We start from the raw sequence: 27642 nt of genomic DNA on the forward strand, positions 1-27642 counted from the left end.
CAAAGAAAACAGAAAAAAAAAAGCCCAAAGAGAAGTAAAGAACAAAGTTAAGTGATGGAAGGATTTAAATGCCAAAGACAGTTCAACTGAGGTGCAAAGGTGAAGTGTCAGGACAGTCGCTTCCACTTAGTGGAAGCTTTGCAATCCAGCCAAGACGTCTCAGGAGGTTTCTCAATCAGTTTAGATGACATTCTGGGTGTGTGTGTGTGTGTGTGTGTGTGTGTGTGTGTGTGTGTGTGTGTGTGTGTGTGTGTGTGTGTGTGTGTGTGTGTGTGTGTGTGTGTGTGTGTGTGTGTGTGTGTGTGTGTGTGTGCGTGCGTGCGTAGGAACTTCATGTATCCTGTCCCGGTTGTCACCGAGCGTCAGCCTCAGGCCACATTCTTCTCCAAAGTCGCCACAGAACAACTTATTACATGCTTGTGTGAATTTTCCACAGAAATCTCATACTTCTTTTGTTCCTCACAAGTCGTTACACAACAAAAGAGGCTTCACTACCAAACTCTGTCCCCATTTTGTCAACTTCACACTGCGCTCCCCTAACTTCATCTTCATCTACCATTATTGCATTTTGTTGTCCTTCCTTCATTCCCTTGCTCCTCCAGAGTCTCTTTGCAGTGCTGCTTTAATGGCTTTTTCATTTCCGTTCCTCTCATCTCCCTTTGTCTCTACCGTAATGTGTCCCCCAGCGGCTCATAAGTGCTATTGCTCACACATCGCACGTCTCCTTTCAGTTCAGTGACATTTGTAATGTATCTTTTCTTTCCTTTTTTGTCATTGCACAATGTGTTACTACTTTTGTTTATGTTGTAATATCTTCTGTTGTTTGGGTCACCACAGCAGCACCAGTCTGAAGATGGCAGAGTTTTATGATTAATGGAGGAAACTCAAAGCGACAACGTCTATAAACAGCAGTTGGTGATCATCACAGAGCTGCTCAATATTCATTACAAAATCCACTCACATCAGTGTTTTCCTAATCAAGCTAAGATGCAAATTACCCAGTGATGGCAGTTTTCAAGAGTTCTTTCTAAATCAGTCTACTTCCCCGTGAAGAAGCGTGTTCAAGTTTTCGGGGGCCGTCTATTTAAAATGACCTATTTTTCAAAGTAGACACTACAAGGCTTAATGGGATACATCTTTATTTGTATTCAGTGTGTCGAGACAGTGAACTAACATAGAGAACAAGAAAATATGTGAATGCAGTTCACAATGTACACAAAGTATTGGATAACAGTCCCTTGGTCAAGTGACTTCTCATTCCTGCGAGTAGTATTTAACAGAACGTACAGACAATGTACCAACAATATATCGATACACTATGTGTGTGTGTGTGTGTGTGTGTGTGTGTGTGTGTGTGTGTGTGTGTGTGTGTGTGTGTGTGTGTGTGTGGTTTCAATACAAAAACAAACAACACCGATCGTTTTCAAAATGTTTCCTTTTTCTGAAACACTTGAAACATCTTGAAACGTCCCCTTAATGTTTTGGTTGGAGTGGGTGTGTCCATTACTCTAATGGACACACCCATTGGACACACCCATTTGATTTCTCTGTATTGTTTTGACGCAACGGTTGTCAAGCAATGATTCCATCAGACCTTTCAGTTTTAATTCACAACGTGACTTCTTGTACTTGAAACCCTTAACGAAGCACTTCATTGTTCTTGATACTACGTATTAGTTATGTAGTTTAAATGAACTTTGCACATCAGAAGGGGCACTGTTTTCCACCCATCCTGCTTCAGCACATCTAATTGTGTTCTCAGGCTTTCTGCAGAGCTTCATTATGTCTCATTTATTCTATTCACCAACAGTAAAATACTGAAAACATGCAGTACCATGACCGTCCAGGATGAAGAGTTTCCACTTGCGTTGTTGTGGACCTCTTCTAGCTGTCTGTATTTTCACATTGTCCCCCCACTCAGAATCAATCCACACACATTTTGCGAGACCTTTACACCAAAACTTAAATTATTTTAGGTATATTTTCAGTATATATATTGATTCCTCTGTCTTCTTCTCATGTATCAGTAAGAAAATAATCAGGATCCTTCATACATATTATCGAAGATCCTCAGAAACTCTGCAAGAACGTGCGTAACACTTTAGACTTATTTGCTTCTTGGATTAAAGTCTCAGGCATAATCTATGTTACCAGTTTCCATCATTTATAGACTTGCTTGTTTCAGTTAGTCTGCGTGCGACAATGCATCTTTCTTTTCTTCCATCTTTCTCTTTTTTATCATAACTTCTGTGGCCACCAAAGATCATGGCATATAATAAAGTATGAATATTGAGCATACCTGAAAAATGTCATTTTCATATATGTTTTCATAATGGTTAAGTATTATGTGATTCCACATTGAAATTATATTCATCTCAGTGAAATGTAAAAAGCTGCATGTTTATTAAAACAACATTCTGATCACATCCCACGCAATGCAAGCTGTAGAGAATCTTGCTTTCCAAATCACCTGTTTGCATTCACTGTGCATGATTAAAATTCACAAGGTCACATATCAGAGCATCAGCAGTCAGCCGTAGCATGATAATTACTGTTTAAATGTTAACTGCAGGACGTGTGGCTCAATGACTCACGACAACATAACCCCCGTCTAGTTACTTCCAGCAGTCTACTTATTATGACTGAAATACATTGAGAAAACCTTTGAGAGTATATTCTGGGTGTAATAATAATCTATTATCATACTCAAACAATAAGCGCTTCCTGCAAATGTCAAGCGGTTTCAGTGAAGTGTTAGGATGGAGAAATTGTTCATTTTAATGTTCGAAGAAATTCACATATCAGTAAAAATGTCTTCATTTCAACTGGTTTCCTCCTTTGCCACATGATTGTTTCAAGTGAAAATGCATCGCTTTTGCATTTTCGTTTCAGAAAAGGTTTTTTTTGTTTACACGGCAACGTTTTGAAAACAAAGTCAGTTTACAAAGAAACGGCAGAAACGCTGAAAACAATGTAGTTGTTACATTGAGCCACTAGTCGGTGCTGTTGATTGTTTTTGTAATGACACCACACACACACGCGTGCAGAGAACCATACGCTATAAACATTAACACTGGCGAGGACATAGACATTCATGCAGACAGATGACAAAGTTGGATTGATATTATGAAAGACTAGCCATTGTTGTTGTTGCAGAAGAACTATTTACAACCGCCCTGGTGCGCAGACACAGTAGTAACATTTTCAAAAAGTTGCGTTTTCCACCGCGGGGACAGAGCTGGGGCGTTTTTGAAAAAAGTGGCATTTTCAATGTCTCCAACCACCATTGGCTTGTAAACAGACACCCAAAACACAACAACAGTTTTCCATTTTCACTTGGAAATGTTGTCGAGCAAACGAGGCCTCAATGGTAGGGCCTCCACGGATTACATCCGTAGGTCCAGCACATCCCACAGATGCTCAATTGGACAGAGACCTGAGAGATTTGGAGGCCAGCTCAACAACTAATTTTCATTCCGCAGAAAGATGCCATCAGGGAATGCTGTTTCCTTAAAGAGAGCGTACATGGTCTGCAACAATGATCAGCTATGTGGCACCTGTCAAAGTAACATCCACATGGATGGCAGGTTCATCGTTTCCCAAAGCTTCCTCCGTAATGCTATTCATGTGCTGTCTTCCCCAAGTATGTCATGCATGCACACTCAGCCATCCATGTGATGTGGAAGAAAAGTCATTCATCAAACCAGACCACCTTTTTCCATTGCTCTGTGATGCACTGTGTGTTTTCACACTTTTCTACCCGAATCAGATACAGTTATCCAGTAACAAGTTATATTAGCTCAAATGTTCAATGGCACCACACAGACCAGGCCAGACCACTGTAGACAACCCCCCCCCCCCCCCCCCCCACCACCACCACCACCACCACCCGCCTGAACACAAGATGAACAACATGCTACAAAGTCACCAAGCTATCATAATTTGTTCCTTGTCAAATTCACTGAAATCCTTAAGCCTGTCAACTTTTCTGCTTCTGACACTTTAAGGCCAAAATGTTCACTCACTATTTCATATAGCCCACCTAATAACAGGTGTCATGATGAAGACTTAATCGGTGTTCTTCACCTCACTTTGCAGCGGTCATCATGTTTTCAGTGTATTAACTGTGATGTGCAAACTATTGACTCGTGATGGGTGGCAGAGCTTTGTTGTAACAACGAAGCATGACAGAAGGCAACGATGTTATGCATGAAGGCTGTTGACAGTGTGACTCTTTTAACAGTAATGCGACGTTTGCAGTGAAAAACAGGGAGTTTGTATTACATTTGCGGGTTTCCTCCATCCAACAGGGAGTCGAGTGGAATCGTAATGTTGAGGAGCGGTGCTGCTGAAATGAATCATTTTGGTGATTTCATACAGCGATATGTACAAGGCACCCAGCAGATGGAAAATATGACAAGTGTGTGGATGCAGATGGGAGGCAGATGGAAAGACAAAGACATCCAGCTGGAGACTGAAATGATGGTATGTCACCATCTAGGTTCAATTTTCATCCAACTTGTTTACGACAGCACTTTAAAAATTAGAGCACCCCCGGTATGCAGTTTTAAGCAGACATGTGACACGTGTGTCTGCATAATGCTAACAGATTAAGTGCATGAACTGTAATGAGCATTTATGTCATATGAAAATAAATATGGTGCATCTAAAAGACAATATTACGGTATGAAGCATTCTTAAGTTCTGCATTCAGACACACAGACATTGAAGATGTCTGACTGATCTTGACTTTCTCGTGGCGATGACCAGCGCTCCTCAACACTAATCGATTACACCTGTTACAGTTACACTATTATTGTGTGCTATTTTCATCTCGCCGAGCTGATTTACTCCTCCGCGTCAAAAACAGACACAAATATCAACAACACAAATCGGAAATCACGTCTATCAACATAAACTCATGCCAGTATCTTGTGTGATCGAGAACACACGTCCCATATTACATATTCATGAAGGCAAACAAGATAAATCATTTAGCCGCCGTAAGTTGTGTGCATGTGTGTGTGTGACTGTAAGAAGTGAATAACAATGGTTTTGAAATTCAGTGCAACACTTCCTCTGATGTGATATTGCCTGGATATAAAACAAGCAGTGACAAAATATGTATTAAACAGCTTGATCCAATATTCATCTCTAGTCAGCTTTGATCCACAGTGCACAACAGAAGAAGCATACATTTCTCTTTCCTTCTCTTTTATTCTCTGGACATATACAACTTTGGCTGTGTTTTCTCTCCTCATTCAGTTGTGGGGTTTCTCTCTAAAGTAGTTCATAGCTCGCGAAGCCCAGGGCCCTTTGTGAGGTCATAGTGTCACAGACTCCCGAACAGCACACATGACACCGGGGCCTCCGCCTACGCAGGGGTGAATGTGCAGATATTACACCTCTGAAGACGATGGACTAGAAACTACAGATTACTCGGGGGTTTAATTCACATTAAAGGATGTATGTAGTGAGATGTGCTGTCATGAAGTGGATTAATGCATTTAAATCATAAGGTTATTCTACCTCTTACTTAAATATTAAGGCCAAGGATATCATTGTTTTGCTCCGGGGGACGATTTGTTGGACATGTGGTAGTTAAAAGACCACTGAGAGAGAAATAAAGGATTTGTTATTCAGCTGCCACATTTAATTACCTCCATGTATCTGTGAACAAAGATAGCAAAGCTTTGATGTCTGCAGGCCTATTTTCTATTATTAACCATGTGAGACTTTTACTGGGTTTTTCTCGGTAGTTGAAACAGAAAAGGAAAAGATACATTGTGTTTAAATTAGGTGACTATTATGATTAAAGCACACAATCTAAGTCAGAGCAGCAGATAATCCCGATAAAAGCAACATGGCATTAATGTAAACATTCAGAATAACACTCTCCTTCTGGTGGTATACATACAGCTTCCCGAGGTGTCTCCTCTGTAGCAACACCAGCTTAAGATATATATGTAATAAAGTAATCAGCTTCTGAAATGGTCATGCAATCTGGAACAAGCCCGCTATGAAGAATTTAACAGTAGAAAATTTATAATGAAAAGTATACACATTCAAATAGTACTCAAAAATCGCTTTTGTGCAACCTGTAAAAAGAAAACAAACGGGTGAATTTACTGATCTGTATTACCACTATTGAGCCACAGGAGGGGCTAATTCCCTTGCAATATGATGTAATACAAAAAAACTGGTCTTGTTAAATGGCTATTTCTCTGTGCAATGTCAATAAAAATCTCATCGTATATTATCTGATGCTAATTTAGGAATTCTGTTACTGGATTATTTTTTGCCAGAATGATCCCTGATACAAGTACAGTAGCTGGTGATTAGGGGCTTTTTTTCTGACTCACTGTAGTTGCAAGTCACTTCTAAGGCCCGGGTTTGCACAACATTTCAAGTGAAAAAACGCATCGTTTTTGCTTTCAGAAAAGTTCAGCATTTACACAGCAACATTTTGGAAAAGTCAGTTTACACAGAAATGGCAGAAACGCTGGTTAAAATTTAGTTGGCAGGCCATGAGTTGCTTACTACATCTACTTTCACCTAGTTGCCTTGACAATACGCGTTCATGTATTTCCTGACGGACAAATGGAGTTGCAATGAACTACAATAGGAGTGAGTACATTGAGCTGTTGAATATCTGCAATTACTTTACAGAATCAGTAACAACATGTTTATAAAATCCAATGAAAAGAATCTAACAATGATTTCTGGTAAACATGTTTGAATGGGCATGGAGGTTAAAGTGACACAAGACTAGGACACGCTACAGTCATAAATATTTCCAACTCATTCATAATTTCTTTCTTTTAATAATTTCCCTCCTGCGTGAGATTACCAACAATATAGAGCATTGCTTTGTCACGCTATACAGAGTAGAACAAACCTGTATTAAAAGTTGAGCTCCTCAACAACAGCAATATGCTTTCAATAAAAATGTTTTTAAAAAACTTAAACAACCCTAAGTCTCTTCCCCAAACTTCGACATCCACAACTTGAGATAATCCTCAGCTCATAAATATGTATATGTGTGTATGCCTTGGCTGCAGTCAATCCATCTGCCAAGCTCAGTAGCACAAGACGCTGCGGGGTGTATCTGCTCAGCCCTTCGCTCTGTCTGCTGGGTTAGGCTCTTAATTGTGGCGCATTATTACATTACTGTCACCCTCCAACAGTGGAGACACCAAAACGTGTTTTTATTTGTTTAGTTGCTCTGAAGCGATGTTTCTTGATGCATTAAAGAGTCTTCCTATCTGGGCATCACTGATGATCCCTGCAGCATAGATACAGGAAGTTTATTCCAGATGCATCCCAGACTTGATGACAGCTTTGCATGGCAGTGCATGTTTGGAGAAGTCTCCACATGTTGGCTGCTCTGGGTTGCTTTGCACTGCGACTCAGTCCAAAGCTTCTCAAGCTGGGTTTGGACCAGAAGACTGGAGGTCAGGTCGTCTGCAGCATCAAAGGATTTTTTTTCCTTCCCCCCACTGAGCTAAAAACAGATGGGATGGGATGATGTCTATGGGATAGTGTGGTAGCCATGCGTCTGGTCAAATAGCCAACAGTCCCCTGCAAAGCCCGTCCGCACCATCATAGCTTCCGCTCGGTGATTCATGATGAGAAACTCACATGAGGAGGAAACCAGCTGCTCACATCTGCATCTCTGAAGGATGCTGCATCTGGATCCAGGAATCTTAAAATTGAGACACATTTCATGAAAGGCCAGATTCACATTGGTCTAATACCCATCGAAGAAAGTCTTTTCTCATCATTGTTCTCAGTCAAAGGTTTGCATTAGGGGCAACATTACAGGAACATTGAATGGATGAATGAGAGACAAGTGGGGAGGAATGAAGATGATTAAAAGGAACAAGGTTTAATGGGAAACGTTTTGGATGAATGGATAAACAAGGCAGGTTTTGGGAGTCACATGATGAGCAGATGAATGCTGAAAGAAGCATGAATGGCTGAATGCTTTTAGCAGGATGTGGTCAAATGTGGTCCGTATGAAAAGTGGCTGATTTTAAGAAGCATGTCTGCAACATGTTTTACTTCACCGCACATTTACATTCACAATGTTTCATATGTGGTTTTGACGTTTTCCTCCAGAGTGTGTGGAAGAGTAAAAAACTAAATCTTCAAAGCCTTGATGTGAACAAGCCTCAATGAGAAGAAGTAATGAGTTCTGCGACCTTGTAAGCTTGTGTGACCTCTATGTCAGGTGATCAGTAATTCTTCAAACTCAGCTTGCCCCTCAGCCGCAGATTAGTCCAACAAAAATACAAGATCAGAAGAGTTTGCTTAATGAACGTAAGAATGGATGTCATATTATATTCCAAATAACTTTTCCCCTGCGCTTGAAGTAAAAATAACTATTTCTTGGTTCTACAAAGGCTTTCTTTGGCCATGTGAGTGCCGGGGGGGGGTATTCTGTTCAGTCAGTTATGCGTGCCTGTCAGCCGGCTGTAATAATTTAAAAAACCCTCTTGTGGGTGAGCTCACATCGAGTTACGTGAAAACTCCGGCCTCATAAATCCACTGAGCTCAGCTGCGTGGAAACCTTTACTGAAGTCGCCCTTTTTAGTTATTAATTGGCTGATTACGCAGTGATTAGAAGAGGATTGCCATATGTTTTAACAACTCTAATGACTGGATAGCATCCAGCATTGCCTGGATTGTTGCATGCCTGCAGCTGTTACGCACTGCAGCTCTCTAATGCAGGAGGATGGTGAAGCTGAACGAAGACTAACGAGGAATAAATTAAACAAATGGTGGACGAGAGAGCTAATAAAGAGATGAATGGGCAGAGAGAGGAGGTAGATAACCGGATGAGAGAAGAGGATGAATGGATGAATGAGGGAAGGGGTAAGTAATGGAACGAGATAGATGAATGAGGAGTTGGCACTGAAGAGATGAGAGTAATGGGTGGGAGGAATGAAGATGAACGGTGAGTAGGGGAGGAATTGGGAACGAGGATGAATGAAGAGATGTTTGAGAAATGAGAATGAGTCAATGAACATGTGTGGGCTGGGAAGGAATGACAATGAGTGAATAAGGGCGGGGAATGAATGGATGTAACCGACAGTATGAAGAGTGAAGAGAACACAGAGAGGATCGTGAAAGAAGTGTTTTAAAAAGGCTGGATAATATTTCTCATCATAATCATCCTCCAATACCTGACTTTCTTTTTTTTAAAACACTCTTGACTTCTCCTATAACAAAATAACTCGTGAAGAAAGACACAACAAAAGGTGTTTCTCCAATTTAATTGAGGCTGCTTCTTTTTTATTTTCATAGTCCTTCACATCAATACTGCAAACATTTCATTTTCAGAACTCGGCACTCTGCCCGGGTTTCCGCTGGTGCTGGAAATTAAATGACTTTTACTCTGAATATTTCCTTTCACATTTAATTTTCTCTTTCTCTCCTCCTGTGTTGTGACCATGCTTTTCTCAATGGAACGCTTTCCCCCTCAGAAACGTGCACCACTATTTAGTACATTGAGATACTCTGCCATGTTTAATATATCCCGTCTTTTCTTATTCCGAACACTTTTCACATTTTCCAGCCATTAATCAATCTTTTTGCCCCTAAGTTTAGCCACACAGGCAATCAATCTGATTATGATCTCACTGCCACTTCTTCTTTTGCATGTCTTTTAGAGAAATATTTATACAGATGTGACTTTTTCCACCAAATGTTGTTTTCCTGCCTCCTAGAATAGAATCATACATTTCTGAATTGTGTAATTGTTAGTACTGCACTTGACTCTTGATGCCAAAAGGCGACTTTAAATTGCCACTTGATGTGAATGTTTCTATCTCTCGGTGTGCTGCTATAGAAGAAAGATCTGTGGCGGAATGAGTTTATGCAACACCATAACACTTTGTGGTGAATGTTCACTGCGTCAAATGACGTATGCAGAAAGTGTCTCTGTATGCAGTTTGAAGACCGGCTTGGTTTTGTTGACTGTGTTTTTCTGCAGCTCATTGCATTGAGAGCTATGACGTCCACTGAGGAAGGAGGTCGAGGTGAAAATGTTGAACTGAAACACAAATGAATCAATTAGCTGTGAAAATTATTTTTACGCAGAACAGCTTCTATTATCATCTGTAACAAACCCTGATTAAAAGCTTTTTGTTAATGATTCTAAGCAGCATATCTTCACATCCTGGTAAAGCATTTCCTGCTGAAGTATGAACTGTTTTTCTCGGAAATTCAGTTTCAAAGACTTTCCTGGCAGCACTTTGCTTATTATTCTTCCGAAAATCATATTAGAATCTGTATTTGAGGAAGTTCCTGTTCTCTCTCCTCTCCCGGATGCTGTATTGTTCTTCCAGTGATACGGCCACGTTCAGGCTGCCTGATGTGCTAGATTCAACTGATCCAGTTTCCACAAAGTGAGTTAGAGTGCCTTCCATTCACAAACTTTTACATTAGTCATAATCTGATACTGAGAAAGTCTATATTCCTTTTGAATGACGACCGGACTCTCTGCCATCAAACTTCCAAGCAAACAGTTACGATGCAGTAAAGGTAACAGTGTCACAAGTATGAGTGGCAGAATAATAGAAAAAAAAAGCCTCACAATAACTACACTTCTACAAACTTTTCTAACATTAATATATGGCCAATTTGTTGCACTGGATTACAGCAGAATATAAAACTTTACCTAATGAAGTGACATGAGATTAGGAAATCTAAGCTGTTGTATAGTTTCTGACATATGTTATATAAGATTTTAATGGCATATGATTGATTTGTATTTAAATGCCACTGCACATAAAAGCAATATATCACTTCAATACATTACACATGTGAAAGATCTAAAATAGCAATAAGCTGAATATGAGTTTCCTCATTGTCACTTTGTAGAGCACTAAAAGATAATTATGATTTAAAGCTTGGACATTACTCTGTTGGATTGGATAAATGCCCCTACTGATCTTCTGCAAAAGGTGATATATTTCATTGGTGATTGCACGGAATGATATGATTTCTGATTGGCACGAAGAAGTTGACTTACTCATTGCATTGGGTGTATGTCTGAAAAACTGGTAATGCAGTCACTTGCATTAGTTCTTGTTCACTGTGGATATGATGAATGACGCTATCAACCTGGATGAACATTGTTGATATTATTACAAGAATAAAAAAAAGCATCAGTATGATTTTACAAATAATATAAAACGTATTGTTAGTTTGTAAGTTGCAGAAAGGAATGCAGAAGTTACCAAATGTGGTCATAAGGACTTAATGCAGTATGGTAGTATAATGCAACGCGGACAATAGTAACCATACAGACGTTCAACAGATTATCAAGAAAATCAAAGTGTCTAAAGGAAAGCAGAAGATAGAAACTTCACACAGAAATGCCTCAATGGTGAAATCAAACCTAAGTCTTCTCGCTGTGAGGCAACCGTACTAACCACTTCACGGCCTGGATTCTGAGCACTCCTTTAAAATACACTGTACCGGTCACGTTTTTGCCCGATTACTCAACTCTGCTGGAAAGTCGCCACTGGATTCATAAGCACACATGTATCACGCTCTGCGAGAGGTTTCGTGCGGCTTGTTTGGCATTTTTCTGTGGATTTTTCTCCGTTTCCAGCTGCAGGTCAGCATTTGTGAACGCTTGGCTCATTTGGAGTAAAATGACCACGTCGGACGGAGCATCTGCGTTAGTTTATGTGTCCACGTCAGGTGGTGATATGTTACTGCAAAAGCGAACAAACATTTACACACCCGCGCACACACATGCATGCACACATAAATCTTAACTTGCACACATGGCAGACCTGACAAACAAAGGCGAGAAGCAGATTCGTCCCTGAGTGGAGTAATACAGAAACCGCTTCAATGGAAATGCAATGGGAGTGTATCTGGAATCATACAAGCAATCAGACACACGCACGGTGTGTCAAAAAGAAATACACACTGTGTGGATCATGGTATTGATGGGTTAGAAACAGTAACAGGATCCAGGGGCTGACAAAGTGAGAACAAATATAAAATATGAGCTCTGTACGTGTGCATGTGTGTAGAAACAGTTTCGCCATCCTCAATAAAAAAAACAACTCTGAAACGCTGCAAGATATTTTGGTGCTCCTGATTGTAGAGACGATGACAAGCACAGAGGAACGAGAATGTGGGAACTCAGCAGAATACCAACGTAGAAAAGAAGAAACAAAAGATATTGTGTCAGATTTGCTCAGTGGTGACAGTTTGTCCGGGTTGCTTTTTGCAGATGGAGGAATCTCCTCTCCTCGTGATACCTTCCTGCTCTGAGGTGATTCCTCCAGGCAGTCATGACAGAAACTTTTCTCAGGGCTGAACGCAGGAGACAGAGAGGTGGTTTTGGGTGACAGCCTACAAACAGCTCAGTTCCATTCGATTTTCCAGTTTGAAGTGACCAAAGCGTCTGGGACGGATGTGATGGATGGTAACCGGGGCATGTCGGAAAACCGAGAAGTGGAAAATCAGTCTGGATATCTAATTGTGTGTGAATGACGGTCTCCTTTAATCTTTCAGTCCCTCACTTGCTGCAACACTTTGATGCTTCGTGGCCCAGTTTTCTCCAAAGTGTCGCTCTTATTGAATTTTCCCATCTCTGCTAAAATGAACAAAATGATAATGACTGCCGCGCCGTGCGCTCTGCAGCATTGTACCACGACTCTGCCTCTTATCGAACCTCATCGTTTGGGAATTAAAGTGTTTTTCTAAAGTGCAAAACCCATTAAATGAGAACTGTCTGAGCTTCCTTGATTGAAATCTTTGTGGCGACCTGAAATCTGAGCTACTTTTTTCAGATGTGTGGGACTGATACCTCATCAGCCAAGTAAGACTTTTCATGCTCTCTGCTTCAGGAGAAATTATCTGAGCTGTTTGCATAATAAGGTGTAGAAAGTTTCACTCCTCCCAAAACCAAGTTGTCCTAAAAATGGTTTTAAATGTTGGTTTGAGATGTAATGACAACAAATCACATCATCAGGCTATATATGAATACAATAAAACATTTTTAGCAATGCTTTAAATATGTAAAATATAAAAATATATGATGTAAATTTCATCAAAACAAAACATCCTCCTACCATAATAAGAAAAACACATGGCAAATACCCCAAACTGCATATTTGAACTTTTATGACTCATAAAGGGACCAAACTGTCGGAGAACCAGAACCGTACAATGTGTATAATAAACTATTTGTAAAATGTATATTTGTGTATTGCTTTATTGTTTGTGCCTCCGGAGACGTTTTCTGTGTGCTGAATATAGCTGGAGACTAACATTTAATTTTAAGTGTTTACTCGGCGATCGACACCTGAACGCTCCTCTGATGTTTCTTATGACCGAAGGTCGTGAATTCAAATGAAATGGGTTTTCTTCAGTAGAGCGGTGGGCCACCATACCTCCAACAAAGTGAGGAACCCAACCATTTCAATACGCTCTACGTAAACAATATGCGCAGGTAATGCGTTGCCATGAACCACCTCCGGAAAGACTCTGTTTAGAAGCTATGCAACACGTCCAACGGGAAGTACTCAAACCACGAGGGCTGTGATTGGTCCTATGTCAAAGGGGGAGTTTAAGAAACTTCACATGTGATCCAGACGACGGTGTAGTAAATGTGCACGTTATTGGAGGCAGAGTGAACAGCACGCGCTGTTTGCAGTGCCGTCCACACTCCTGCGATAATATGGACGACAATGTGCAGGAAAGCAAGCTTGTAGCTAGAATTCACAGTGCCGCCACCAGTGTTTGTGCCAATTTATTCATTATCACTGTTCAACAGAGCTGGGTATACAGACAGCAGGCCACAAAGAATCAATGAAAAATTATGACTCAAACGAAAATGAGTGTACAAGCTGCAAGCGATACAACTGCTTTGCTTTATTATTCCAGTACACAGAGTTTGTCCTTGGACATACCTTTACCCGTATTCGCTGCGCAGAAAAAGAACAATTTGAACAATCACTGTCAGAGTATTGAGTCATATGTATGGTTCAACCCTGCACACTAGTTTTTCATGTGGCCTAGCCCTGCTTTATACAGACATTCCTATCATATTTGCTGCTTTCAGCCATAAACATACTTTTTCCTATCAGTATGGCTGCAATATTGAGTATCTTGTCTGCTTCATGAAGGTTAACACATTTGTATCATTCATATACTTTATCCATTCATCTCTGATTTGCCATATTTGGCATCCTGAGAATGAGACTCCACTGGTTAAATCGGTTAAAATGACCTTAAATCGAGCAAAAACAGCCTTTTGGTGTAAGTCATTATTTTACTGTTTTATGAAACACTGTACATGCTGATTGCTCACTAGAAGATTATAGTGCTCCCATTATAAAATACAAGCACTAGGTATGCTTTCTTTTGTGTGTCTCATTAGCAATCATGACAATTCGATCAAAGACATTGGGCCTGATCCACAAAAGCTTTCTGGAAATAAAACCAGGCGCAAACGTTATGATGTGTGATTTACTAACAGGATATGATTAGGATCTGATATACCTCATCTGTTTTTAAGATGCTTGAAAAGGAGCGGAAATCAGCTCGGCCTTGTGACGAGAGGCTCTTCATGACCTTTGTTTGCAGACTTTATTATCGGATTTCTTTCTGTGTTGTACCTCAAACTTTGACTTTTTTGGCTGATTAGCTCACATATTTCTTATTCATTTGTTTGATAACTTCCTCCACCTCTCCATGATATCCCATGTGCTCAATTCAATCATGGTGAATGTAAGCAATAATACATGCAAAACCCCCACTGGAATATTCCCATGTCTGCATGATGTTGCTCATGGTGTTCTGATAGTATGCAAATGCAAACAAGCCAACAGCACAATGTATGTGTGTCAGCCTGCTTGATACAGGAGTGTTTTTGTTTTGTTTTTTTAATCCAGTCACTCCATGATGAAATTAAGCAATGAGCATGTTTCCAGCAGCTTGTTCTTGTGTAAACCGGGCATAAAGCACGCAAAGCCCTCATTTGAATCCTCCTGTTTGTGCTTGACGTCACTCATGGTGTTATTCTTAGTTGAAGACACACAAAATGCTTCTGTTTGCGTGAGCGTGCAATTTAGCAACGGGATCTTAATAAAATCCTGCACCTGTTTAATGACAATGCTTCCTTTGTCTAAAAACTTCTGCTGTCGACACACCTGCAGCGAGGCCGGACCGGCTCCACTCAAATGAATAAAGGAGCTGCTTTTCTCCACAAAGACTTAAAAGTCAGTTTAAACACTGACAGCTCAGCGGGACCCCGGAGATGTTCCCCACTCCAATTGCAATTTCAAAGTGAGGTTTAACACGGCTAAATATAAACTACTTCTAAATATAATATGACTCCGAGGTTGTGCAGAGGACGAAATCTGTATTCCTTTTTCCCCCTGTACTTTAAGTGGATTTCCCCAGTGAGATCTGACTTTTCTTCTGACAGAAAAAAAAATATGACACTGGAAGTCAACTGAGAATAAAAGTCACCGTACTGTATGTGAAAGGTTTCTGCATGAAGCGTCACTACTGAGGCTCAGAGTCATGTCCGTGATGCGTATGCTTGGGAAACGTCATTATTTCCTATAAATAAGAAATACTAGCTGTCGAGGTTTGTGTTATCTGCTCGCATTAATAATAGTTTGAATCTGATTTCGACAAGACTTCCAGTGGAGTTTGCATGTTCTCCTTATTTGTGGTTTTGTTTGGGGGGGGGGGGGGGGGGGGGGGGGGGGGGGGGGGGCTTTGTACTCTGGTTTGTTCCCACTAGAGTCCTGTCATCAACAACCTGAATGTTTTACCTTCAACAAAGTTATGTGGAACAAGGCCACTGTCATGGTTAGCTATGATAACTAAGGTAGGATCCTAGTAACAGCCTCCAACGTTCCTGTAGGTTCATTTTTTATTTATTTATTTATTCTCCTTTTTCATTCTTAAAAAACCTCAGTTTCACATTTCAATCTCGCCGTGCTTCATCCTTTCAAATCCATGCTCTGAAGGTGAAACGGTAGGAATATGAGCGTATGACTATTTGCACAGTGATGGATGGCGGTATACCCTGCCTTGGCTCTTAGTCACCCTGGACAGACTCCAGCTCCCCACGACCCTTTATTGGATGAATCTGAATGTAAGACAGATGAATGATGAATGTAAAATTGAATGATGAACGTTAAAAAAAAAAAGTCTCTCCATCCCGAGCTACATAAACATCACTGCAGAACTGCTGCTTTTTGTTACTGCAGATCACGTCTGTCCTTCTGTCTTCGCTGAGATGATAACAGGATGTTACATAAAATATCGTGAATCATTATTTATTTCATAAGTGCCCCATCCATCCTACTTTCAGAGCTGCCCACTTCTCATACCTTGCTCCGTGAGTGTCACTGGGAGTGATGGAAAACAAAAGGTCCTCACTCACTCCTGAAGTCACCAGAGCAGCTTTGTTCCATGTTAGTTTTATTTATTCATTATCCAGCTTTTATTTATTCACATTGTGCCTTTCGGCGCACAGATCAAACTGCCGCATGCGGCATCCTCTGCTTTACTTGGCTGTCTGTGCCCAGCACTTATCACAGCTTGCTTCTCGTGTGCCAGGCAATTAAGCTGCTCATTTAATGTTTCATGTTGCTTAAATTCCCTGCCCATACCTCAGGACATTAATATTTTGAAGAGAAAGTTTGTTTCCTTCATTTTTTTTTTACACATATACCTGTTTAAAATGAGTGATTCTATATGTGCCTGGTGTTTAAAGTGCATAAAGCTATTTAATGGTACAGTATCATGTTTTTATACATGCTCAGTTTGCTTGTCAGTAAATTATTTATTCAAATGTAAGGTTGTGAAACGGTTGTATGAAGCAATGGATAAGCCAAAAAAACAAACAAACTAGGATTCACCTTAGAATTTAAGCATTACACAGCATCAATTTCATTTTCAGTTTTTTTTCTCACATAACTTACAGTAATTAGTGGAAAAGTTCCACTGTAAAACTTGTATACAATGCAGATACCATTTTAATAATGAATAAATACTTTATATATCTTGCCTGTTCAAAACTCATCTTCATCCAATGATGAAAATGAGTGGCACTGAAGCACTAAATGAAGCTGGAAGGCTGTAATTAAAGCTCTTTTGGGATGGACATGTTGTTTTTTAGCAGAAAACTGTTTTCTTTTTGTGTCGCTTTTTTAATACCACGTTTCTTTATCACGTCCACACAGTCACAGTTTGAAGGAAGGAAACATAAAAAGCTTACTCGGGTGGTTGGCATTAGTGATGCTGATTAACCTGTGCAGCAGTGAACAGACTGACTGAGGTGGTCGTTTCAGAGATACAAGCAGGATCAAGACCAGTTTATTGGATTGTTTGATAAACTGGGTTTGAACTGTGTATTTATTTTACAATAGCATTACTTTTTAAGCAATAAATGTGTAAAGAAAGATGGTTTTTATCTTGCTGACATGTTTCAACAGCATCTCCAGGCTTCTGACGTGTCGTTTTCTGTATCAGCTGATCTACCTGTGCCGATTTCTGTTGTTGTTGTAGTGAATTCCCCTTCGTATGTGCGTTTTAGATGTGTCTTATCTGTTCTTATATACCTTGTTCCAATGCGAAGTGTTCTTTGAGTTTGTTTGAATCCTCTTGTATTTTTAAGTGTTGATTCTTTCAAGTTTGTTTGTCATTGTCCATTGGCTTTTTTCTTTGTTGTTGTTTTTTTTTTTTGTTGGGATGCGGTTTTTGATGTTGAGGCTTCTTGGTGTTCTGTCCTCATCTCTGCATCGGACGTAGAATTTGAGCCGGTTCATGCAGCATTTTCTCTTTTCTTTCAGTTTGTCCAATCGGAGGAAAATTCAGACACAATCAATTTCTAATCTTCCACATAAGAATGAGTAAAGCTATTCTAAAGTAAGAAACAACAAAATAAACATAATTAATCAGTTTATGTATTTTATTGCGATACACCGTGACCAGGGAAACTGTTTCATTATTACCATGTCACGTGGTCTGAATGACAACACAAGGAGTCTCATTCTGAATTAATGAAGATTTATGATTATTTGTTTGATGGAATTCATCAAATAAACCAATTAAATCTTATTAAAGCAAACAGTTTTCCATTATTTTCACTATATCAGAAGCAATATTTTCTTCCTTGTGTCACTTCTTCTTCCTCTCTGAGGTCTTCCTGGTTGTGTCGGTGAAGCAGCGGCTGTTTTCTGTCTGGTTTTAATAAAAGAGCTTAATGTGAAAAGGTCAAGCTGGAGGAAGTTCTGATTTCTGTTTCTCTGTAAAGGACATTGCAGTCCGTTGTTACTCTGTGTGAGAACTTGTGGAGTTCTAACCCATATTCCACTTTGTGGTTAGATTTGCTTTGCAAATGAAATGATGGACAAAGGCTGCCTGCACCTGAACGCAAGTCGAAATTCACATCACATATGAGAGTCACTAACATATCATGCCTTCAACACACACTTTAAAATTGTTTGGTTTAAGAGATTTTAGATCAAGAAAGACTAATGCAAATTTAATAGAAGTTGTATATATTGTAGGGATCAAGAAGTGACAACTATGTGTCCATTTGTGACACAATATAAAAACAAACCAAAGCTGCTCCATGTGCAGGGCTTCTTTTTCTCACAAATGTGAAGTTCTTTCCACAAACACATGCATGAGGAGCCGGATTTGTGGGTATCTTGTTATTTTGGATGTACATGATCCAGGCATCACAAAGAATTTAGTTTTTTAGGTTTTTTTTTATAAACCAGCACAAGCTGATTCACGTCCCCTTCAGAGGTGTTTTTGATGTGCGACAGAAATTAAAACTCCATAATAACATAAGTCTAGCAAATGCTTAATCCAGAGTCTTTAATTCAGTGGAGCAAGTAGCTCGGATGTGACTGTTTTTAAAAAACCCAAACACACTGTGACTGGACTTTAGATATTGCATTAACCTTTAAAGAGCAATGTCTTGCTTCAGCTGATCAGGGTTTTATAAAGGGAGAAGGGAAATGCATTGCTTTATTATCTGTTTATGAGCTGCACTTCCTACAGCTCATATGTACGACTAAACATCTCTGTAAAACTTCCCCGCTGTCATCACCGTAAAGAGCAGGTTTGTGGCGGTTTGGGATGCAACTGTAGTCCCCAAATCCTCAGGCTACACCCAAGATAGCATTTCTGAGCTGATATTACTTCATTCTGAACCAGCCATGTCACCACCGTTACCATTTCTTGGTGGGTTTTTTCTAGATTGCTACACAGAGAATGCAAAATGGAATATATCTGAATTTAGATTTCATGCACGTTGTCTTCTTCCTCGGCAAAAATGGTCCTGATATTACTGATGCCTTTAGTCATGAAATCCTTCAGTAAACAATGAAACAGCCTCTCTAGTTCAGTGGCGTGCTGTGAGGTTAGCTTACCTAATGTGTTAATGTAGAAAACCTCGCAGCAATCCAAGGAGCCACGCTGCCAATTATCGGCAGGTTTTTACAAAAAAAGATGTTTCCCCCTCTATGTTTTCAAAAATAACATTGTTCAAACCAAATCTTTATTTATTTATTTTTTGATTACATAAACCCGCATAAAAACTTAATCAAGAGCGACGATGAGCATGCCAAAGCTGAAAAACAGAGGAGACAATACATGAACCATGACACGAGGCTTTCACCCTCTGTTGACTCTGACAGGCTCCAGCACCGGAGGCCCTGGTGTGGATAAAGCAGGCATAGATGCAAGGATGGAAGGATTTGATGGAGGGAAGAGAGTAAAGCAGCGAAGAAAATAATTTATAATCATTTTATTGTCCGTTATTAAGGTGTCATAATAAATAGAAGCATTTTTCTTAACACGTTACGCAGCACTGAATGCATGCCAGTCAAAAGGCTGAAGTCACACAGGCTGACTCACTCCATTGTCTGGAACATACATCTCCAATTAAATGGAAAACACATCGGAGCGGAAACAACACACAGACAAGCAAGCTCAGTAAGTAAAACACGCACAGAAGGTCTAAGAAGTCCTGTCAGGTTTAATTTCAGCTTTACCACAGGTTATGAGTTGAACTGGTAGCCAACCGACATCTCACTGCGTTCACCGCCGCAGCCTCAACCCCGCTGTTTTTCCTTTCAGCCAGTGACTCATAAACACCCCCCCTCAAAAAAAAAAAAAAAAACCTCAGTGCTCATTAGACCATGCAGCAGCAAGACCTGAGTTCACTTTTATGCTCCGAGACTGATCTGTAAAACCTGGAGGAAACAGCAGAGGAAGAAGGTACAGACCCAGGCTGAGTGACCCTGGTACCTGAAGTGTCACACAGTAGTGCTGGCGCAAAGCCAAGCAGCCCCGAGCTGTTTACAGAGCTGTTATGAAGACAGACTTTGTGTGAGGACATGTGGATATCTAACACATGAAATCTGAGCAGTGCAGATCAGAGATGCCTGGACGGATGGCTGGATGGAAGGATGGATGGATGGATGGATGGATGGATGGATGGATGGATGGATGGATGGATGGATGGATGGATGGATGGATGGATGGATGGCACAACTATCTGTTGTCTGGAACTCTGCAGCATTGTCTGTTGTGTTCAGAATACTTGGTACGATTTTGTTCTTGTCTTCGTCCCTGACTCAATTGTTTTTGTTGTTTTCTTCTGTGTCTTTCACACACAGGCTTTATGGCGAGCTGACAAACTGCACATACCTGGTGGCGCTGAAGATGGAGTGCTTTTGGCCCAACCGGATAGTGGATGAGTTCTTTATCCGAGTCCATCGACACTATTTCCACGACTGCTCGCTGTCCGGACGGCTTCTCAGGGACCCTCCAAACCGCATCCTGGGCCCCTTCATCGTGGTACCCATCCTGGTCACCCTCCTCATGACAGCCCTGGTGGTGTGGAGGAGCAAGCGCAGTGAGGGGATTGTGTAGTGAGGACACGGAGGGGTGAGGGTGTGTGCTCATAAGACTCAAGATTAGAGGCACCCACTATATTTGTCTCGAAGATTACAACATATGACTAAAAGATATCTTCTCCTAGGGGTTAATATTTGGGGAAAAGGATTTAAAGAAGACCACAGTTTCTTTATTATGAACTTGCAGAAGGACCTAAATGAGACACAAACCCAGACGTTTATTGGGTGATGGTTTGGTGAAGCTGCACTGATGCAGTTCTTATTTGTCGTATGTACTTTCTACATGGACTCGGTTTTCAGAGCACAGAGGGACTGAAATGAAGCTTGCTTCATATCGGTACCAGAACACTGCCGCCACCAAAACCCAAATTGTAAATACTCACAAAATGCTAAAGTTTGCAAAGAGTTTTAGATGTGATGAAAATGTTGTTCGACATACAATAAATATATACTATATTTGGAGGTCATACAATTTCTGTCACCTTCAACAGCTCGATGGAAATGGCATGCAGTGATTAAATAATGAAGACACAAGACAGCTACTCAGAACTGTTGTGGGAGAACCCAAGAATTTGCATTTTTATGTGTGTGTACATACAGTACACAGTTCAATGTAAGATGAATCTGTCAACAGAGTCCACTAAATTGATGTATCTCTGCTGCAATTTTTGTGTTTTCCTGTGGTAATTCTGACGGACACTCTACGAATCCTCCAGATGGCTCTCTGTTGGGCTGCAGAATACAGAGAGAGCAGAAATTAGTTTTAATTTCCCTTTCCTCCAGACAGCTTGGCTCATACGTCCTCAGCCTCTGCGCACACCAGCAGCAGGGTCCACACTTAGAATGGGAAATTAACTTCCATAGCATAATCTACATAGCCGGGAAAACAAAGGCAATTGCTGAAGATTGACAGGTGTTCCGTTCAAGTAAGAAAAAGCACAACAAAGAAAGAATGACGACGGAACAGCCTAAGGCTGTGATCTCCACCACCCCCCACCCCCCCCAATCACCAAGGAAACTGAAGTGATGAAAAGAGAATAAAGAGCAGAAGATTCACAAACGATACAGTTCCAACTACAGAGACAACACTAAACACAATGGGTTAAGTTAGCCAACGCACATCCCGGTCGAACATAGCCGTTGCCTAAAGCACAGATTGTTTATCGTGGACCTTCGGTTTCTATTGATTTATGATCTCCCAGCGAGCAGAGAGTGTGCCGCGTGAACCGTTTCCTCATTGATATTTTTGAATGCTCTCTTTCCTTTTAGAGATTTACTGACCTCCAACCTTCCTGTCAACAAAACAGACTCTGAAACACTCCCACACTTCCACAACGCGATCCCACTTTGTACTTTGTGCCAAACGCTCAGTGAAATAAGAAGGCGATGCTTTGAATTGTCTCGTGTTGTGTTGGAGTGACTTCTAATGTTTTTTTTTGTTTGTTTGTTTTTTTTTAATCTGTGATCATGAAGAAAGTTCAATAAAATGTCTGATTGTTGTGTCTGATACACTGTGGAGGGGGTGCTTGTGCTTCCTTTGAGATCATGATGGTGCAAAATGGTATTGAATGTGTTAAATATTAGTCAGACATTCTGTATTAATACATACATGGTTTGGCAGGCCCGGGCTAGCTCAGTTGGTAGAGCATGAGACTTGAAATCTCAAGGTAGTGGGTTCGTGTCCCACACCCGGTGCCACCTTCCTGTGGGCTCACCACCTGTAGGAAAGGTTCTTAATCGGTGCAATGTGATCTGGGTGACAGTGCTCAGACTGCCACCCCCGCGACAGGAAAACAGATAAGATGGATGGATGGTTTGGCAGAGGTCAGTGTGTGTAGACAAACACCATCATTTACTCAACTGTTAAAAGTGTCACCAAATTACCACAGTCTTATCATATTCTCAGGAGGTCAAATATATATAGCGTTCTTAAAAAAAAAACTACCCGCAAGTGAAGCTCATCACAAGTGTAGTAATTCTTTAACTATCTTTAATTTAACTACATAATTGAGAAAGCCATAACACCAGTAAATAATATTTTTTCAAAAAGAACAGTCCAGTTTTTGCTTTTGCTTCTATCCTCCATGTTGTGTCTTTATTGTGATTTAGCTCATCTTACGTATCGTCTCTCCGATAGAGTGTACATTATCCTGGCATTAAATAACCCACTGCGAGTAGAGGAATTAGGGCGGCTGGCTTGAAAAAAGAAACCTTATTCTAATTAGCCTTAGCTTTAGAGTTATCTCATTGCCCGGCTGCTTCGTCCAAATCCCTGCCCCTGAGGTAAAGGTACTAATTTATCGAGTTCGACTGAGCCAGTGTGAATTACAAAAGGTTGAAGTACATCAGAATTCCACAGACCACTTTTGATGAATGCTCAGATCTAAATAGTGAAATAGAAACATGGTTATGGCTATGTCTGTGGGAAGTAAAGGTGCACATGTCTACTTTATTAGAAAAATAAATACAAGCAGAGACTGTTTTTTCCTCAAAATGATAAGATTTATCACTTGTAGTGATCACTAGCTACTTTTACCTACTTTGAACCGAGAGGAACAAACTATGGTCAATCTATTGCTTCTCCTTCTTTTAAGCATCAGGGAGGCTACGTCTACAGCCGAGACCAAACATTTGTACCTATAATGCTTACTTTGAAGTCGTTTGATGTGGTCTGAATATGATTGTCTTTTTGTATGTCTGGACCATTTGTAAGATTTGTAAGTCCAATGTCCGAGACTTTCCTACTCCGACTTTACTACCATCCTGCACAGAATAGATGATAAAAATCCTGAATTTGTTAGATATCAGAACTGTGGCAATCCTCCAACAGTTTCATGTCTTTTTTTTTTTTTTTTGCTCCATCCGCTCCCTTCAAGGCATTACTAGTTTGGAAGTTTTGGAAAACAGCATGACATCTATCCCTGAGGCTCATCTGGATGATATTTTCCAAGAATCTGACTTGTTTTCCCCGATCAACCCTCTGGAAGTTTTTTTCCCAGGAGGACAGCTCATATTTTTTGCCCAGGAATGAGGATATTCTCCCGAGCGATTAAATGTTGGTTGGGGCTTTGATGGTTGGAGGTTTTCACTTTGCTTCATGCCAGTGGCGATGAAGTGTGCAACCACCTTCAGCACCAGGTTGTGGTGCCAGCCTGAGTGGACAGCTCCACTGATCCTTTTCCATGAAACGAGGTTCACGCTGGTAGTTAATTTTTACCTCAGATGTTAGATGTGTTGAGCAGTACATCACACAGTGACTGAATAAGAAAGAAGGTTCAATCTTCCACAACTCAAATCAAGAAAGTTTCCTGTACATTGATTCTTTATCTAGTCAATGTACTGTGTTTCCACAATCTCTACATGTGACGTGTGATTCTCCTCCCCGGCTGGACAAGGTCTAAGATCTCTTCAAACACTAGGGCAAGGCAAGCCAATAGTATTCATATAGCATCATTCAGACGCAGTGCTTTACAGAGAAGTAAAAGAAATACATTAAAAGCTTTGCAATTTTTTTTTAAGAAATTCATTAAAGCAAACAATTAAGAATTTTAATCTCATGGGATTATGGGTATGAAATACTTTAAACCCCCTCACATTGTCTCTCACACACTCTCATCTTTTTTTATTGGATAAACTACTTTGCACTTTCCCCATCTTGGTATTTGGTGTGCCACATCAGATATTACGTCCAAACAATAGACTCGCTCTACTCATCACACACAGAAATTATGAATTTCTACATGAGTGGAGGAAGCGCTTCACTGCATCACTTCAAGAATTAATCCCCAATTAATTTCAAGGAGAAATCTTCAGCTCAATCATCCTCTGCCAGCCTGCACAGAATGAGTGACACAAATACAGCAATTGATTGACAGAACTTTAATCTGACTGTCACATGGCATTTGTGTTTCGTTACTTCATCCAGTCGCCTAAAAAGCACAGAAAGAAGTATAGATAGATAGATAGATAGATAGATAGATAGATAGATAGATAGATAGATAGAAGTGAAAATGAGAAAATATTTCTTCACATATCTCATCTGCTTCACTTCCTGTACCGGTGAAAGTTTCCACTGGTGTAAACAGCAATAGAAAAATAATATCTACCTTATCTAATATAAAGAGGAAAAAAGTTACATTTATACAAAGTCCAGCAATTTTGAGACTGTCAAGGACTTGCTGTCAGGCATGACCTTCTCCACCTACGCTAACTGACCTCATTAAATAGTTAACTCACGTTGGTGAATAATTTATGAAGGAGAAAGGCAATCTGAGGAAATTCAGGCACAGAATCCACATGTGGCTGTGGGGGCAGCAGATACTATGACAGTAGCAATGATGCATCTACAAGTATTATTATTTAATAACCAGGATCGAGAGCAGGACCAAAAGTGAAGGAAAAAAGCAAAAATATTTGCTGAAAGGAGTTTTGCTCTATATATTGAATTTCAGAAGAGAGGCTGCATAAAACCAGATGCGGTTGGGGAAACAACAGTTATTTATTGAAAGGTAAGCATACATATCAAAATGGACAAGAAGCAATAAGACATGCAGATAGAAAGACCAATGGATGCTGTTTACAACCAAAAATTGCTTTTTGTTAACGTGTGTTCCGGACCAAACATCCTAATAATCATGATCTAATAATCAGAATGTGAAACCGTCACTCACTTACTCACTCACTCACTCACTCACTCACTCACTCACTCACGATGAACTTTATAAAGATCAATAGAAATCTCAATATTTGATGGCCTGGGTGACAGAAATATAAAACTGAAACTAAATTTCAAGCATGGACATTTTATTTCAGATTGGATTTGTATAAATTTCAAAGTGCTTGATTTTCCATTTTTCTTACAAAATACAGAAAACTTGTCTTTAAAGGTAACTTGCCTGATGTTATCTGGTATCAGCTCTGTTGATCCTGGATTGGAGGAATAGGTGAAGATGGATAGATCAATGAAAATAAAAATAAATGTCATAGAGATCAATTGAATTTAAAACTATGTCACAAGAACTAAATTTTTATAAATCAAATTCAGTTTCTGGTAAGATTTTTTATGTATCTTTCTCCTAATATGTGTTATTATTTAGTACTTGAGCGCTCATGTTCTTCAATGACAACTTTCTCCTCATCACTTTCCTTCACAATTTCTTTGAACCACTGGTAGTCGCAGGTTATTCTTGCTGCAGAAAATATGGAAGGATGTTTTCCACAAGCATTTCTTTTTTCAAATCTCCAGCAGCTCTGATCCTGTTCGTGTTTCTTTACTGGAAGTCCTGATGTGCTTCTCCAAAGCTGCAGACAGAATCTGAGGCTCAGCCGAGCAGTAAATATCAGTCCGAAAACACACAGAGGACTGAAGGTGGCTGTTTCTACTTTAGACTAGTGCATGGCAGGGCATTGTGCTGCCTATTCAGAGGAGAAATCTAAGTATGAGGACCAGCAGCAAATCAACTTCAAGGCACACATCAGCTACTTTTCTATTTTCCTTTTCTCCTCTCCATTGACTTTACCAAGCACTTTAAGTTTCTCCCCACAAACATGAACTGCGCTGTTGATTGAAGCATCTTCAGGAAGGTAAGAGGGTATAGTGGGAGGATGTCGTGGCTTTCTGTGACTAATTAGGAAGCAAAAAGTGCCTGAAACCTCAGAAACTGCTGATGAAATCACTGGAGCGGGATGCAGCTGATGGAAAAATGTGCACTGTTGTCTTTCTAGTAACTCTTCTCTTTGAGAGCGCACAAAGGAGTAGTTGGGAATCATTTATCATTTGTGCAAAGTTGAGTTGTTTGCAGTGGAGGCGCGCTGAATTCTGATGTAAACAGACAAACTTTGTTGACCAATTGTGTGTGTGTGTGTGTGTGTGTGTGTGTGTGTGTGTGTGTGTGTGTGTGTGTGTGTGTGTGTGTGTGTGTGTGTGTGTGTGTGTGTGTGTGTGTGGTGTGTGTGTGTGTGTGTGTGTGTGTGTTGGCGTGGATCAACAGGGACAAAACTTTCCTCAGCTATGATAATGAGAGAAAATGTCACTGCAGCCTCGCGTCTAACAGCCACGGTCCATCAATTCCCAAAGAAAACTAGAGGAAAGGCTGAGCCTATCCACTTCCTCCTGACATCTCCTTTCACTGGTAACACACGATGTGATGTCCTCCACAGATGTCTGCTGGTGATGTAAATACATGTCATTTTTCAATGCTTGGAATCCACATCCTGATATTCCCACGTGGCTCTGGTGTATTTTTACCTCATTTCAGCTCGTCCGGACTCTCCCTTTGGTCTCCCGAGCAACATTTCAATCTGCCAACATGCAGACTGGGACATAAGGCCCTCAGAAGCGCTGCCCACGGATAATTAACTGGATTTCTTGTCAAAAACTATGTGCGTCTCATATGTCAGTGTAATACCTGTACTCCCAGACCCGCTTCCATTTCCATCCGCGCATGGCGAAGAAAAAAATAATTACCAGGCACTTCTACGGCGTGTAGGTTCGAACATGTGCATTGTGGGCCATGCTTAGTTATCCTCTCATCACATTAAGCAGTTTCACAGAGGAGTTGAAGGCTTACAGGCTGTCTCCTGAGAGGGAGAGCGGGGGAGAGGCTCCGGGGACACGAGAGGAGAGAGACACAGCAAGGGGGAGGAAATGAATGAAATATCGCCACGAAACAACAGTTCCTAGAGGATACGGTGCGTATCCTCCACATTCAAC

At 40.4% G+C, this 27642-nt stretch overlaps 1 protein-coding gene across 1 annotated transcript in view; it reads left to right on the plus strand.

The window, feature by feature from the left end:
- ramp1 (receptor activity modifying protein 1) overlaps positions 1-22452 on the plus strand; it is a 64875-nt gene extending 42423 nt beyond the window's left edge. The window contains exon 3 of the mRNA XM_080478775.1: positions 20691-22452. Coding sequence (XP_080334901.1) covers positions 20691-20946 — 256 coding nt within the window. The 3' untranslated portion in view covers positions 20947-22452. The remainder of the gene's footprint in view (positions 1-20690) is intronic.
- The last annotated feature ends 5190 nt before the right edge of the window (positions 22453-27642 follow it).

Source organism: Lipophrys pholis (genome assembly GCF_963383615.2).
Source record: "Lipophrys pholis genome assembly, chromosome: 13".
NCBI classification, from domain to species: domain Eukaryota; kingdom Metazoa; phylum Chordata; class Actinopteri; order Blenniiformes; family Blenniidae; genus Lipophrys; species Lipophrys pholis.